Source organism: Centruroides sculpturatus, unplaced genomic scaffold, assembly GCF_000671375.1.
Source record: "Centruroides sculpturatus isolate CEXI.00-Female unplaced genomic scaffold, Cexi_2.0 scaffold374, whole genome shotgun sequence".
NCBI classification, from domain to species: domain Eukaryota; kingdom Metazoa; phylum Arthropoda; class Arachnida; order Scorpiones; family Buthidae; genus Centruroides; species Centruroides sculpturatus.
Genome location: NW_019384513.1, coordinates 556,033 through 573,919, shown reverse-complemented (window position 1 = coordinate 573,919; position 17,887 = coordinate 556,033). Strand labels below are relative to the sequence as shown.

At 27.3% G+C, this 17,887-nt stretch overlaps 1 protein-coding gene across 3 annotated transcripts in view; it reads right to left on the bottom strand.

Moving 5' to 3' along the window:
- LOC111622485 (irregular chiasm C-roughest protein-like) overlaps positions 1–17,887 on the bottom strand; it is a 336,596-nt gene that overhangs the window by 35,125 nt on the left and 283,584 nt on the right. For all 3 annotated transcript variants that reach the window (XM_023364876.1, XM_023364878.1, XM_023364877.1), the window contains 3 exons: positions 10,924–11,115; positions 10,143–10,265; positions 2,277–2,383 (listed from right to left, as the gene is read on the bottom strand). In XM_023364876.1, coding sequence (XP_023220644.1) covers positions 2,277–2,383; positions 10,143–10,265; positions 10,924–11,115 — 422 coding nt within the window. The remainder of the gene's footprint in view (positions 1–2,276; positions 2,384–10,142; positions 10,266–10,923; positions 11,116–17,887) is intronic.

Below are 17,887 nucleotides of genomic sequence, written 5' to 3'. Positions count from 1 at the left end.
ATTTCTATTAGGACCAAATTTATAACGAGAGAAGTCGTCCTCTATTTTTAGCAGAAACGTTAAAGAAAATACTTAATTTTATCCCGAGGGTGAATGGCCCATCTCGGTCTTTCGATGCTCAACCGCAACTTCGTTTTCTCACCTGGATAAAAAGGATCGCTCAAACCACACCTAACTTCGGATTGAACCTCATTCTTTACTAAAATGCGGTTTATAAAATTTTATTCTTCACAACTTTCTGATGGCAGATAGGGCAGTTTCACTTTCTTAGTAAAGGATTTAACAAGATTCAAATTATAACAGAATTGATAAGCCAACAAATTTGAAGGTACGAGTAAGCTCAATAAATTAATTCCACTAATGAAAATCAGCAGTCATGTTAGTGGAATTATATATACTTAGGTGAAAAAGTTCTCTTGAACATAAAATATTTAATATATTATTCATTTTTGCTATCGTTTATGTTCTTTCATGCTCAATTTAAAAAAATTGTAAAAGAATAATTGAAAATATATTAACAGTTTTTGCTTATCATATATTTATCACAGTGGATTCGAAAAGTTACATCTATCTTTACTTGTTTTCGCCTGCATTCATTCAGATAAACGAGTGTAATATTGTCTGTAAACGATTCTATCTTCTTTCTTTTTTTAGGATGCTGCTACAAAATATATCATTAGGAAAAGTCGTTAAGCTATCTTACATTTATCTATCCTTCAAACGATGACACAGGATTCTGTTACATCATGTATTTAGGTAATCTAATATCGGACGTTCGTTACATGAGGAAACAACCTCAATTTTAGCATTGCTTTTAATTTTTCAAATGTTATGATTACATATACTTTTTAAGTAAGGAACAAAAATCATGAATACTTAATATTAGAATGAATCACGTATTACTTTTAAAGGTATGTTGCTTGTAAATTGCTGTATTTGTCATCAGTTAAATAAATATTTAGTTTTGTAAAAAAAATGTGCAAGGTCTTTGAAAAAACTTCATTATTCTGAAATATTACAAAGATTCTATTTTTTAAAATATATTTTAGAAGTGTTAAAAATTATTATTTTCTTTATAGATTGAAGGTTATAAATCATGAAGCTCTAGATGATTTTGAGCTTCCTTTACAGTGTCACCTAATTGTGTCCATTCCAGTTAATTAAAGTCGCCATCTCTACCGGATTTGCCAGGAGATTCCTGGAATTTGGCAAACATTTTTAAAATTCTCTGACATCAAATTGAAGTCTATTCCTCTCGCATTTATTCGACAAGACGATCAATCTTTATGTATTAAAACAGACTAAAGAATAGGAGATTACATTTTGATATTGCTGAGAGTAAAAAGTGTCAAATCTCTCAAAACTTTTTACTCTTGAAATGGAAAAGCTTCAGAATCAAGTCTTCTGTCCACATTCTTCTGGATCGACTGCTTTTCTTGTAGCCTCTCGTGTGTTCTTCCAAGTTCAGGATCAAATCATCCCATGGTGAGCTTCTCAAGACATAAATCAATTCCATTGAATTCCATTCCATTGAATTCATTTAATGGAATTGTTGCTTTGGATAAGCCAAATTTAAGATCTAAACTAGGTCTAAACATTGAGTAGCTTATAGCTTTTTTTTGTTTTTAATTTTATCACGAATTGAATGGTTGATTTATTGAAATAAACTTGAAACTATGACTATATTCAAAGGCAAATTATGTTGAAATACTGATTTACGCAATAAAAATCTGATTACGAATAGTAATATCAAACTTTTTCCACAGAAACAGCTGGAAAATTCAACAGAAAAAATTCACTCAATTAATAATAGGAGATTTAATAACGTACATTTAATACACCATACAATTTTTATTTAGGTTTTATTCTAATTTTTCAATAATTTTAAGTGTTTATTATCATATACTTTAAAAAAAATCCTGGTAATAAAAGCACGTGTTTTCTGGTTTCTATATAATTAAGAAAAATCTGCTTTTATGTTATTGTCAATAAAACCTCTGTATACGATATAATAATCAAATACAATGAAATGATGTTTTGTTACGTATCTTCTTTCTACGATGTAAAATACAGTTTCATCCTTTAGTTTTAAATAATGCGAAAGATAAAAGCTTTGCATAATATACTGTACACGAAATTCTGTTATGGCGAAATGTTATAAAGAATTTTTTATTTGTGTTTGGGATAGTGACATGGATTCAGTTTCGTGTAAAGAGGAAGTGAAATCGTTGACCGAATAGTGCAGTAAAGAAAAAAAATGGTTAAAAAATACTTACTTCGGCAGGAGGCTTTCCCGCGTGGGATTCGCAGGTCAATTCCACCGTCATTCCAGCCGTGGTCCGTAGGAAGTCTCCTTGGACAATATGAGGCGGTTCCGGTGGTACTGCGAAAGAAAAATAATATTACTGATACTGAAAACTTTAAATTAAATAATACTTTCTCGATTCTCATTTGCGGTAAAAATGAGTCATAAAACTTCCCGTTTAAGGAGATGCGCTGTCACAAATCAAATTCGATAATTTTTTAAATTTTCATACTAACAGACTACAACACTTCAAATCTGATCCGAAGAAAATAGCTTATAAATCATCCTATTCCACTTCCTTTAATTCTTAAAAACAAATGCACAGCAGTTTTTAAGAGAGAGGTGTGGTATGGTGTGACTGGACTTACAGCGAGATCAGAAGGATGAATTTGAGTTCATCTTTCTCAAGTGCATGATCGAATGCCGATTCCTATGGAGAAGCTAAATGACGGATTGAATTTATGTACGAAGGAGAAATCGGTCGTCCAGCTTCGATTACGTCGGATCCGTGCACTGTTCTCGGAACAGTTTGATTGGTTCAGAGAAGGGTTCTGATCGTACTCACAGCTGTTCTCTGTAATATGATCCGGTGTGAAGGGACAGACGGCCGTAAATGCTGCTACGTAAATCCCTGTCGAGACGGTCCTACATCCGTAAATCTTTCAAAAATTAAGAATTACATTGATAAGAAAGAATATGATGGACAGACATCGCGCCTTAATCAGTTTTCAAGGGCATCCATATGATATGTTAGAGTTTTTAGTAAGTGGATATCCTCTGTTATTCTCATCCACATGTAAGATGACTACTTTAAACAAGGAAATGGGGGTGCTTGACAGTGTTTGACAAAGATGAAATCCTCTGCGCCCAGATATAATCGATTTGATTTTTATGTCAGAACCACGATATAATTTTAATGGCATTTAAAAAAATAATTATTATAATGTTCAAATATACGTTAAATGATAAAAAAAACTGTACTCATATCAAAAACTATAAGAATCTCGCGTTAAAGTAACACGTATATGAAATCTTATTCTAGATTAATTATATTAGTAATATTATATGTGCCGAATTTTCGGCTATTTAAACCCTACAGTAAATAATTATTGGATATTATCGAGTAGTAACAAATCTTGTATGGAAATAGATCTCGACATACGAAACGTAAGCGTATATAATGTTATATTTGCGGAAATTCTGCTTTGGAATTCTATTCACAAGAGATTTCGAAGATAAACATGTTATGTAAATAAACAAATTATTATTATAATTACCCAATAAATTCCGCCAAGCAATATACAGTACAGCATCACTTAACATGCGTTTTGAGCATGAAAGTTTTACGAAGTTAGGTCTATATTACTCTAATTTTGCATATCTGATTTAAATGAAATAAGTACAAATTAATAATTCTATTTGCAAATGACACCATTAAAATTTTTATTTCCAAAAACTAAATTGTCTCTTTAAAAATTTGCACAACCTTTATATTTGAGTATAACATTGTTTTTACTATTTGATTATTAAGTTATAAAATAATACTTGAGCGTGTCTTCATATTTCGATATGAAAACATTTTTTCTTCTAAAAATATTTTCTTCGATATTCTAACAAAAACACCTAATTCTTACGAAAGAACAAAAGGGACGACACCATTCGATTTTAATTAGTAAAGATACTTATCGAGACCTCTAAGTGTACTCTTAAAGGCAGACTTTTATTTTACTTCTCAAAACATTAGATATTAGTAATTAATAATTTCGTTTGTTTCTTAATAATTACAGCATTGAAAGTTTTGGATTCATATTATTTTTAATTTCTACAATAATTTATTCGCTTTTGATAGTGCTTTTAATTATTAATATTTTATATTAATAATTAAAAGCACTATCATTTGTTATGGTGTAAACTTTTTGCAGATTTATCATTGTAGATTTATAGAAATATCTATGTTATTCATCATTAAATTTTAAACTTATTTCACATAACTTTTTCCAACTATTTGATATATACTTTCTAATATATCATTATTAAAATCCGACATCGTACAATTTCTGTTATGCATGACGCACATATGTTTATAATGTCAGATAATGGCATGCGACATCCGCAGACAATACGGTTTCAGAAAGAATCTGTGATTAATGAATTTTTAAGCGAAGAAGGAATCTCAAAAATTAACAGTTTTGAACCCTGAATGCTAGATTAATTTAATCAGATTGATTATTAATTGTTGTTTCTCTCCGTTGATTTTGAATAAGTAACGACTTCCACTGACGGTTGGGACTAAAAGAGGAGAGAAAGTGCTTGGTGAAAGAGAAAAGTTTTCAAATGAATGCCTGTTTTATAATTCCGAAAATTAATATATTCGTATTATTTTTTGAAAATACGTTTACCACTTTCTCCATTTTGTAACACAAGAAAGAAAACACGTGAACAATTGAATAACGCGCTTGGGAACTTCAACGGCTGAACCAACAAAACGGAAATTGCTTGGCTTGCTGGAAAGACCCAAACAACAATCGATTGAAACCTTTTTGCCTTTTGCAAAGAATACAAAAGGCAAAAAAGAAAACAGCTTAGCAAAACGAAAACAGAATAAAATCTAAGAATAAAGCAGTTATTAGCGGGAAAACAATAAACTGTGAAATGTAAAGCAATTAATTACCAGTATCTCTGGCTGCAGAAGATTAGTTTATATTTATTAATACACTAAAAAACATTTCGGAGTTTTACGTATTATTTATTTTATGATTACAGCATCTGTTATTTTTCTTTCCTTTTTTTTTCTTTAAATTTTATCTGAATGGTTGTAAAAACGCTTGGAACAGTTTGTAATCAGTTTTAGTTTTACATTAGAAACGATGGTTGTACGAAAATTTACGTAGTATAATCGAAAGTTACTCTATACTGTAACATTCTTATAGAATTATTTTAATATTATATCATTGTAAAATAGTAAATTGTAATTACTATTTTATTATTCGTTATCAGTGTGTGCGATTTTCCTTTAAAACTGAATTAGACGACTTCAAATGTGAAAGACATGTATCAAATTGTGCAGATAGTCAAGTAAATGTTTAAAAGTAACGGTATTTAGTGAATAAGTAGATTAAGTAAGAATATCAAGATATCAAAAGATCTAATATATATAAGTTATAGGCTATATATTTCTTTTGTGTCAGATATTAAATATGTAAAAGTTTTACATAATTTACTATTGGCTGAAAATTGATTAATAGAAATATAAAGTCAATGTTTGTATACTTTATAGTTAAATTTAATTAAAAAATGCAGAGTTTATTAAAATATATATCCATTCTATAACACGTCTGTGGCATTTTGATACGCAATTTTGATACGAAAAACAGACTGAAAGTTCATATTTTATTTCGATTCTGCTTAAAAATTCACTCATATTCTCCGATTACAATTCTCTTTTCAGTGATTCTGAAGTAAGTAATGTACATAAAACGACAATAAATTCATAAGATCATAAAGTTGTGCAAATATTACGGCCAACAACTTTAATAAACACCATCACTAAATGGTTACTGAATTAGTGACTACATTTAGAATAAGCATTCCAAACAAAAATAACGTGATAAATATTAAGTTAGATATACAATTTTAATGTTAATTTTATGTTGTTTTTGTCATCTTCAAGTACTTAATAATAAATTGAAACAAAATGTCATTTTCGTTTAAAAAAAAAAAAAAATATCATTGAAATATCACTGGAACAAAGTGGATGTCATTGCGTGTCGTGACAACTATTTGACTATTTTTTGAGATAATATCTGTGTGTGCGTGAATGCGCCTATGACTGATTTAATGTACTACTATAACTGAAAAGTAGTTTAAAGTAGAACAACGATTTTAACGTCAAAAATACATTATTTTTACGCGGTCACGCTGTTTTATGAAATGATTCAGAATCGAAAACGAGAATTATTATTCCTGGAAATTATTATTCGTGAGTTCTTGCCTCACCAACGTAAGTTTTCTGGATTTTCTTTACGTATCTAACAATTAAATGGGACCAGTTTCCCATAGAAAATCCTTCCGGGAGGCATCCCACTTTGGCAGATCGTCCACGTGTTGTGTTGCCTTACTCCACCAACCAGTCCAAATTTTTCTACATTCCCAATATCTTTAGATTCCAAATAAAAATTCTGAATACAGTAATGTGATGATTTTTTAATCTTTGTACGACAGCAGAGCTATTAATTTTAAGTTAATATGAGAAAATGAATGATCTTTGAAAGTTTAAACAATATAAATTTTATAGTAAAAAGATATAATCGTGAGTTATTTGTTTCTTACGATAAAGTCTTTACTTTGACTAATAAGACTACTTTATAATCAATGTCTCTGAAACAGTACATTTAAACAGATAATTTTTTTTTTTTAAATTGAAAGTTTTAGTTGTTTGCCTATTGTAATATTTTAGTATACGAAGAGAGTAGCGATTCTTTCGTATTTACAAATCGATGGAAAAACTTTAGTTTTAAATTATTCACAAACAAAAATATTACAACTGGTACTGATTTAATTTCCGCGATGAAAAATACTTTAAGCACATTTTCATGCTTACTAAGAGTAAGATATAATTTTCAGTTTTTACTTAAATTATCATCAAGCAACATTGAATTAATTGTTTAAGTAGAGATATATATTTCAAATTTTCTGATAAATTTCTTGGTTTTTTTAATAAACTTTTTGCATAGGAAAAATTTATGATACACTGAAAAATAGTCAATTTGTAGAATTATATAAAAATTCTTAAAAAGTTAAAGACTTGTTAGTCTCGATTTTTTCCATTCTATGGGTACCAAGAGGGCTTTTAATCATACCCATTATTGGTAAGGCTAGGCCATTGTGGAATGGGGCGGCTGGGTGGTGAGGAACAAAGCCCGATATATCCGGAACCGAACAGTTCCCGAAAAATTCCTGGAGTTTTTCAGACGTGTGGATTCGATTCCGGATTTCCCAGAGCAGAAGGTTGAGGCCTTAACCATCTTGGTTATCAGGCCGTCTACAGTTAGTTGACTTATTTAATAAGGCTTGCATATGAAGCAGGCATAGCCTATAACAACATATTTTTCGAGGTTTTATAATTAATTTCGATTTGTACATTTTAACTTTTATTTCTACTTCTGAAATAGAATTTAAAGAGCTTAAATTCTTAAATTAAACGAAAAATTAAACTTAGCAATTTCATATTTCTGACCTGAGTATTTTTGTCGTTTCAAAAATTTAAATTTGTAATATTTTGTTGTAAGTGAATAATATACGTCAATACAAATTTTCTCCTTTCTTGAAGACGTGTGTGAAAATATTGTAATTGAATTTATAAGAATTTATTTTTAATTTAAAAACAATTTTATTATGAAATTGGTTACTGGTATGATAACTACAAAAGTAATTTCCATATGAATTAATTTTAAATCAAAACTGAGAAAATATTATATGCAGAAATATTTAATATTTGAAAAAAATTCCGTTTGTCAAGTGCTCTTTCAATACAATAAAGTATTGAAACGATGCCGTAAATGAAATTGAATTTATTAATATGCATTTAAATAAATATAATAACTATAAAAAAAAATTAAAGTTAAAAACGAATCGAATTTGAATGTCAATAATAAAATTAGCAGAAAACTTATTCCTTGGAGCCGAGTTACAAGGCTATTATTCAATATATCATAGATTGAAAGAAGACTGAATCGATAAGTGCTGGGCTAAATCAAAGCTAACTGCTCCCTAGAAGCGATGATTCGCAAACAATATTTTTCATATTTTCGATACGTCATGCATGAAGATAATACATTAGAGAAAGAAAGATTACACTTAGCAAATGCCAAAAAAAATAAAAGAAGAAATACAGTGAACAAAATTAGAGATGTACTGGAAACATTGCAAAAACTAAATTTTACGAAAAATAAACAAAACAGCAAACTTTTGCTTATGTAGTCTTCAATAGGCAGGTGTAAACTAATTAAATGAAATCTAACAAAGTAATATGAATAATAGATTGCTGTATGTCATTATTTCTTACTGAATTTATGTGCTTTCGTCTTCTAAATGTAAAGTTTTAAGAGAAGAAACGAGAGAAAACTATTTTTCACTAAAGAAAATTTCGAAGAAGCTCAAAAAAGTATTGCTGAAGGAGAAAGCTAGTTTATCTCAAATCACAGCAAACTTCTTTATAAATTATACAATTAAATTCAGAAATTTGTTCTCAGAAATGTGTTTGAGAATATTTCAAAATTTGACTTTATACAGATAACTCTACAAATTTAGAATTTCAAGTCATTTGTTTGCTATTTGTTTCCATACTAGTTCATCTCAAGAATTTTTCTTTTAATGTAAAATATTTATTTTAACTGAAATCAATAAAACCCAAAATTTCAATAATTGTTTATTAACTTAGCATTCCTAGCTAAATCAGCACGTGTCCACACCAAAAATCATGTTTCTTAAAATATTAATCGAATTATTTCATCAGGATAATGACTTGCTAATTGATTTTCGCAAATTTTCTGATCTGGTAGTAATTAAAAGACTTGGGAAAATCAAATTGCTGTAAAGCACATAATATTTTAAACGTAAAAAAAGTGAAAATATTTTATCTGAAAATTATTTTCTTTATTATCACGTATCGGCATCATAAAAACTAATGGTCAAGTACAGTTACAAATCAGGAATTATTTTTAAAGGGTACATACTGTTAGATCCCATACTGCGTACTCTTATCTACCTTATTTCTAAGAGTATGTGCTTTTTGCAAGAGTTTTATTTTTATTTCTCAGTCTATGCAAAACATTTCTTTCTGACTTTACAAATACATTAATTCATTAAGAACAATTCAAAGAGTCAATTGATAGTATCAAATCCAAATTTATCTTCATAGTGGAGTATTAAGAAGGCAAAATCTCAAAAGTACTGTACTGTACGTCGTACTCTTATACGATCTTACCCTATGTCAAATTAATAATGGAATAAATAACTCATTATCTTTTTCAAATATTAACATAGATCTTAATATTTTAAAATTCTATGCGAGTAATTTATCCGTTTTCATATTTATTCATTAAGGTATATTCAGTTTTCTATTTTGTCAACTTTGCATCTTCAAATATCAAAGTTAACACTCGAAGAAATATATTCTCTTTTGAAATATTAAGGTCGAGCATTAATATTTCAAAAAATATTGCAGAAGAGCTCACTATTTACGATGTCAAACATTTCAAATTTCATTCAGTAATTGGTTTGTAAAAATACTCTTCAATTCAGTTATAAAATATTGATTTTCGCTTCTTTAGATTTTTGAAACTCCTTAGAAACTAGACCATAAAAGCTATCTGAAGTCGAGTGGAAAATTTGGCACTTACATCAGTCAACATTGAATCACATTGAATCGTAAAAACTTTCCTAAGGATATATCTAGCATTGAGTTATGCAATTACAAATTCCTTATCAGTGGAAAGAAAGTAATTTGGAAGAAGATATTTTTACACAAAAAGTAAAATTTTCTAAACTGTAGATTCGACTGTTAAGCGAATATGAAGTATTTTCAATACACGAAAATGATTTTTTTTTTTTAAGAAAATGAAAGTAAAATATATAAGCAAATGCTTATATTAATAATAATATGCCATTGACGATATGGGACTTAAGAGAGTCATTTTGGTTTAAATCATAACTTGTATATAATGTTGTTTGTGAAATAGATATGATGATATGGGCTTATACCAGAAGATAACCGTCACTTTTCAATTTACGAATATTTAAGGTACGAAATATTTGAATTTCATGCTTTACTACTTACCGTATACCGTGAATATTCCATTTCTAGATCTGATTCCTTTAACTCCTTCGGCGGCTCCCACCTGGCATTGAAAAACCGCGTCGTCATCCAGATTGACATTCGTGATCTGCAGGGAGAAGTCACCTAGAAAACAAAAACGTAATCAGCCGAATTCGGTATACGAAATTCCTATATAAAACTATGAACGTTTATATGTATGAAAAATAGCCAACAGCCACGATATTCAAAAGTTTTCATAGTCGTCGAAGAACTTGGTAGATTTCTATGAAAGAATGGAAATCTCTGAAAGAAACCATCAATAATGGAGCTGATGGTTAGCTATATCCGATTAATTGATTAGTAAAACAGATGCCACGGTGTTGGACATTAGCGGCGAATCGACGAATTTATGTACTAACCATTCTCGATGATTAGTCTCCATTAAACTCTAATTAAGAGTCCCGCTCGAAATTGTCGTATCTGAACGATTTTAAGTTATTAGGCATGTTAAGCAACAGAACTAATGCTGAAGATTTAACTCCCTTCATTAAACCATTTGTGTACGTTTAAAAAATTAGGTTATTTACAGGAAAAAATAAGCCAAATAAAAAAGTTTCGAGATTTTTTCCCGACGTTTTATTCTTATAGCAGTGAATAGTTCAATTCAGTTTTTCTATAGAAATTGCCACGATGATACTTTACACTTCGTGTGATTTTGATTTGATTAATTATATTAAGAAACATAAAAATTTATATATAAGAATCAATTTTATAAATCAAGAAGAAATCAAAATATCTTTACCTTCTTCGTCGCTTCCCACCATTGTGTATCGAGGGAATCCTCGTAATTCTCGATCCGAACCCAATCCAAATCCATCTCTGGTCCACTGTAGGGTACCGACCTTGTTCAAAACCCTGCAAGGTAGCACCACTTTGGCTCCGACAATGGCTGTTCTGTCCGCCGGCTCTATGGCAAATATTTGCTGGGGTCTGGCTACATTATACAAAATATCAAATTAGAATTTTTTGCAGATTTGTATGTATTTTTTAGAAAGTTACCATTATAAAAGATTTTATTTTAATTCGATATACGAATTAGCAATGGTAAAACAAAATTAAATACTGTACATAAATGTCAAAAATACTCATTAACGGTAGTGTTAAAATCGAAAACAGAATAAATTTGTATTCATTTAACGGGGAAAAATTTTAATTTCCTTTATTAAACCAATTTTCAAAGAGACTTTTCCTTACTGATAATGAAATTATATATATTGTTTTCTGCAGGATACCAGAAAAAATTGAACAATCTCTGTAGATAAGTTTCGTAAAAAGATCTACAGTATATAAATCAGGATCAACTTGACTTATGATAGCAGTATACTTCAGCAGATAGATTCTAGATTTTAGGTATACTTTATTTAACGTAATATATATTTTATATAACACAATGTAAATTTTTTTCTGATGCAGTTCATCCATTACAACAGAAACGTATAAGGGTATGAAACTTACGGATGATACAGTATAGTAATTTAATATGAGAGCACCAAATATCCAATACAACAATATACTAAGTGAGTTTCTTTTATAATTTCGATTTGTTTTCTTTACATCTCAGTATGATGCATCTAGTATGATATATATTTTTCAAGAACGATTTGTAAATATTATCTTCGAGATAATTTTAAGTATGTCAAATCTTAAGATACATTCTCTCCTAAAATTTTATATCTCGTCTAAAGCGAAACGTGAACGTTATTATTTTTAAAGTTTTCTACAATGTTTTTAAAAATTTTCTGTAAAATCTATTTAAAATATTGGAACATAAATTTTTTTAACTGAATATAAACACTAGTAATATTGAAAGTACCATAAATGCATAATATTCTCCACTTCTTTATTCTAAAATTTACTTATTTCAGTTTTGTTAAGCCTCTTTTTTTAATCCTTACTTAGCTAAAGAGTTAAGTGCCATACAAAGTTTTATAAAATTCAAAACTTGTAGCAATATTTTTATTCATTGCTACATAATGGAATTGCTTCTACAAACGATCGTTCTTCGTTATTTTCTATATCATTTATTCCAAAAGATTTTTATGAAATAATAAAGACTGCTTAATCGCTTGTAACTGTGTTTATATCCACTTTCTAATATAGATTATTAAATAATTATTTAGCTAATTTGAAGTTGTACAGTACATTATTTTAATGAGAATTAAAAAATATACAAGTACTGTACATTTTTAAAAATTCTTTTTTTTATTTAATTATGTCGAATGCCAATTTAAATTAAAACAAAACTTAAATATTTTTATTATTTTTGAAATAAATATTAAAAATTATACTAAAAAGTATTCATAAAATACATTAAGCATATATACATAAATTATCATCAGAAGAATGCATAAAATATTTATAATAAAAATAGTATAGATAAATGGAAACATGGTATATATCAATGCATTTTTTCTATATTTATTGGAATAAAAGTATTTACTTATGCTAATAGAATCATTCAATATACAAAAAACTGATTTAAAAAGATATACAAGTGTACAGCTCATACAATAGATGTGCTTGTTTGTATTGTATGATTGCACTAATTTATATTCATATATCAAGTAGAATAATGTCTTGTAAATATGTATGTACTCTATAAACTAATATAAAGAATTACGTAAAGAACTATATAATGAACTAATTATTAGCATTGATTTTATTTTTGATTATTGCCAAATTCAAATTATAGATTTAATTCGTTAGTAATAGGTTCGTGTTTAGACAAAGTTTTATTATTAACAAGTTTCAATGATTTCAATCGACTTTTCATTATTATAAAACAAAGAAAAAACGGTTTAAGAAACGGTAGAAGGATAATTAAATTTATCTTATTAACTTAAGCTCATTGGAAACCGTTTTTGATTCACTACCAATTCGTACCGGATTTAATTTAAAGAGGAATCAAAGCGGTTGCCTAAGGTCTTCATGAAAATAATTAAATCTAAGAAAGTGAATTAAAATTTTTTCATTTATTTTTTTTAATTATTGGAAATTTTTATCTAACGTATTGGTTATTTTTAGGTAACATTTAAGTCAAAGTTCTATCGATGTTGTAATTACTATTGGAAGAGAATAATTAGGAGAACATAGTAAAGTTTAACAATGGTTTAACAATCGATTATCTTAGGAAGATAGATGAATTCGAACGATACTGACCATTACTTTGCTGTAAACAACCTGATCAAATGTTTAAGAGTAATTCGTTGACAAGTCTCGAAGACAGTGTAGTTCAATTTGTAGCGATAACTTCTACAAAGAAAAATGTTACCAGAAGAATTGTTTGTTTTATAGTTATTTTTGAGAGTGATTTCAGAATTATATTTCAAATACTGGCATTGTTTTAAGGATTAAAATCCTGATTTATTATTTTTTATTATTATTTTGTTAAAATTTTGTTATGAAGGTATGGCTACAAAAGTTAACAACCATTTTTAAAGATGGAAGTTGATGTTTTTATCTAGTATATCTCAACACTTTGATTGCCTCGAGACCAAAAGCCAGTAAATTCGTCCTTGACTCTAACGACACTCCAGGCTAACGATGTTTTTAAACTATGTCTCAAGGGTACGATGAAGGACACCTTGAGAGTCAACGATACAATATAATCTATGATTGTCACGAAGAGTTTTAATATGACATACGAAAATAGATAAATTTTGCATTCATTAGAATTTATAACAATTATGATGATGAAAATTAACGTATGTTTGGATAGGCTTTTAACTCGGTTCAAGAGATGATCTGAATTGAATCCAATTGAATAACTTAACGCATTTTCGATTGTCTTTCTCGATTTTTGTTTTTAAATAAAGTTTGATATAATTTATTTAGTCTGGTTTACGTTCTACTTCTAACATTCTTCCAAATTTTAAAGGACGAACAATTTCGAAAATGCAGTCACATTATGATATAAGATACATCGTGCAAAATTCTAAAACTTGATTTTTTTCCTATTACAGTATTAAGAAGATTCGAATAAAACTTTAATATTTATAATTTCTTTTAAAATATTATTTTAATAATTAGATTAAATTGTCTTCAACTAATTTTTGAATTAATAAATCAAATAATCATATAGTAAACTATTATCGGTTAGACCCTTTTTTCAATAAATGTAATAAATATTTTAAGTAACGATGCAATATATGCTTCAATAATTAAACTTTTCATGTTTATTCTTATGAAAAAGTATTCCTAGTTTTCAATTTTTTTTCCTTTTAGTTCACAAAATTTTGACATTAATAATCATTGCAAAATATTTATACGTATCTCTTTCATAGTTGCTGATTAGAATATATTTTCTATTTGTCTAATAAAATAGTGTCTATTTTTTCAACTAGTGGTGTTGACCCATGGGATTATTTTCATCTTTAATCGTCTCTATACAAAAAAAGAAAGAATTTTTAAATTGTATTTGTAATAAAATTTCAAAAATATGATTAAAAAGAAGATTCGAATGAAATAACGTGTTCAAAAATGAATCAAACCGCGGATTTTTATATTAATATTTATTTATTTAATGTGATGTTATCATTATTTATCAAACATTGAAACGTTATAGCTTATCTAGTCACGTAATTCAGTAGCAAGTAGTCATTAAATTACTGCATTTATCATTTCATTTGTAAATGTTCACAGACGCCATCAAATATATAATTAAGGAAAGCAAGAAGAAAAAAATAAATATTATAATAGCATTCAAATCTTCTGAATAAAAACATATCTATAATCGATAAAATTCTATATTCATAATGTAATTAAAAAAATGTCTGAGATAATGGCATAATTTAACAATGAAACGATGATTCAATATTTCTGTTATATTCATCATTCATATTCTATCAATGAAATAATGATTCGTAATTATATTATACGAAATAATACCTTATAATTTCGAATTTTCCTAATGAATACTTTTCGTTAGGGACATAAATAATATTAAAGATGCAGCTAAATAAATTTATTCATACATAATGGTATTATATTATACAATTGTAAATGCAAATCATATTTATCCCTGAATGACAAAGTTTCTATTTTTATTTCTGGGCTACATAAAAAATAATGAAACGAATCATTATCTTAGAAATTCATTATCCTATTTCGAATAACGTTCTAGTCTGTTCAGCATGCTTTAAGAATTGTATTATAGCTTGTATGTAACATGTTTTAAAATAACATTCTAATGGCAGGAAACTTGTTTATTCCATTCTTCTTCTGTGATTTTAATCCAGATATTCGCTTGTGAAACTATTTAAAAAAACCCATTTTCTAAAAAGAAATTAAACAATATATAAATATATATCCCAGGGTATAAATTGTATATATAAATAAAGATTGCGAAACTCAAGTTAGGAAGTAAAATGTTAATGTATAATTATTATTTTATGTTTGCATTTGCTTTATTTAAAAAGCCATTTATTTACCCAATTTTGTTTGTTTCAGTTTTAATTTTGTATATAAAATTTAAGCATTAAGTCATGTAAAAATCTGCTAAGAAATTATTGATTTAGAATTATAATTTGGATAAATCTCTCAATATCTTTGAAAGCTTCTGATGATTATGAATTGTGAAATATTTTACGATGATAATTGTCATTGCACTACGACTTATATCGCTAAATGTAATTTTAGATTAATTTAATTCTTGATTTTTTAAAATTATAAATTTAAAAATCGCAATTTTGTGCAATTTAATAAAGGTTAATCGTGAAATTTTTTGATGATAAAGACTTATAATATACATTTATCAGTACATTAACATGTAATAAATCATTGATTAGTGTATATTAGTGAAAAAATTTCATTTCGTTAACGTAGTAACCGTAAGTTTAATCATTGACTTTGTCAGATTTAAATTACAGAAATGTATTTTGAATGTTCAAAACGAAAAGATGGTTACCAGATTAGAGCATTAATGTAAATTTTTAGACATTTTGACTAGTTTTCCAGTTTTATATTCAAAATTTAAATTAAAATCTCAACATAAAAAGATTAAAGAACTAAAAGTAAATTATCAGTAATCTAATCGTAATTTAAATAACATAATAAGTTTACTTAAATCTCATTAATGTGACTTATATAATTTCACATTTCTACAATTTTTTTAAAATATTCTTATAGCTATCACACATTATTCAAACTGAAAATATTGATAAAGAAAGATCGAATGAGAAATGATATTGTTTTTATGTCAAGAAGAAGGTCTTAGAGGATATAGTACATCATTACGTGCAGGGAACCACTAGCCATTTCTACGTGCACTAGAAGTTCTGATATATAAGTTTTATCTTCAAGCTTATATTTAAATAAAGTAATTTTAAAAGTAGTTATTATACCATATTTTATTAAAATGTATAAAATATTTTACTGTTAAATTTTATATATTTTTTTCTTTTTTTGCTTCATAAAATGAAAATTCATGAAAAAGTTAAAAACATTTAAAATGGTCCTAAACAGAATATATATAATTTTTCCTAAGATGCGTTTCTTTATATATATATAAACTGTCATTAATTTTAGTTAATATAAATATTTGTCCAACTATTTTTATATTATTTTAGCTAAATGCAATTTAGAAAAATGTTAAAATCGCTAAGATTATGGGAGAAATATTAAATACTCATTCATTTCTCTTTGTTACCGAAAACGAAAATAACTAGAACAATCAAATAACGAATTTTTAAATAATATTTTTTTTTAGAATTTATTAAATTTTTAATACTTATAGACTTATTCATATTCTTGAAAGTTTAAAGTTTATATTGACTCGTTCTTAAGACAATGTAAACTTAATGAGACGTTAATCTCAATTCCCAAAGCTTATCTTGTTTTGTAAGAATGACAACCACTTCTGCAAGTTCTACTCATTTTCCTATCATGTTTACATAACTTCTTAAAAACGAAAATTTACCTACATTGCAGATTCTTTAAAATTTCCTTTTTTCCTCCTCTCTTAACAATTATCCAACTTAATTAACGCTTAGCATTTAGCAAAAATTGAGTCATTAAGTTTATCTAACGAGAAGCGACTAAGAAAAATATCTTTAGCTATTTATAGATGATAAACACCGGAACAAACGCAGCAGATTTTTCTGTATAAACAAATTGAAAACTAGGACCGGATATCGGTCGTATTTGGAAAACAAGTGTAAGCCGACAAGTCAAAAATTATCAGATATAATTAATTTCGATATGAGTGATTGCATTGAAAATATATTTTAAATTTTAAAGCTAGAACATGTAAATGAAGTTTCTTTTAATTTAACATTCAATGCTTTATTATTACATTGATCATATGATATTCAATATTAAATACCGATAAAATATTTATTAATTTATGCAAAACAAATTTATTCTTTTAACGTTATTGCTCTTCCGAATTTATCTTTCCGTATTTTAATTAAATAATATTAAATGTATTGTAAAATTTGTAATTTCCATAATAATTACGAGTTTATCACCTTGTAACAAAGGACAAGACTGATTGTCTTTTTATTACGGATCTTTGTCCGTTTAATTATTATTAGTCTCGATATTTCTAGTTTTTCAATGTTCTTCTGGTATAATAAAGCAATTACAAATTAATTTTAGCTTGTAAGAAAATATTATGTAAAAGAAATAATAATAAAATAAAGTATTTCGTGGATACTGAATAAAAAAAAAGAGTTCAGAGAAATTTTGGATGTGAAAATTCTATTTAT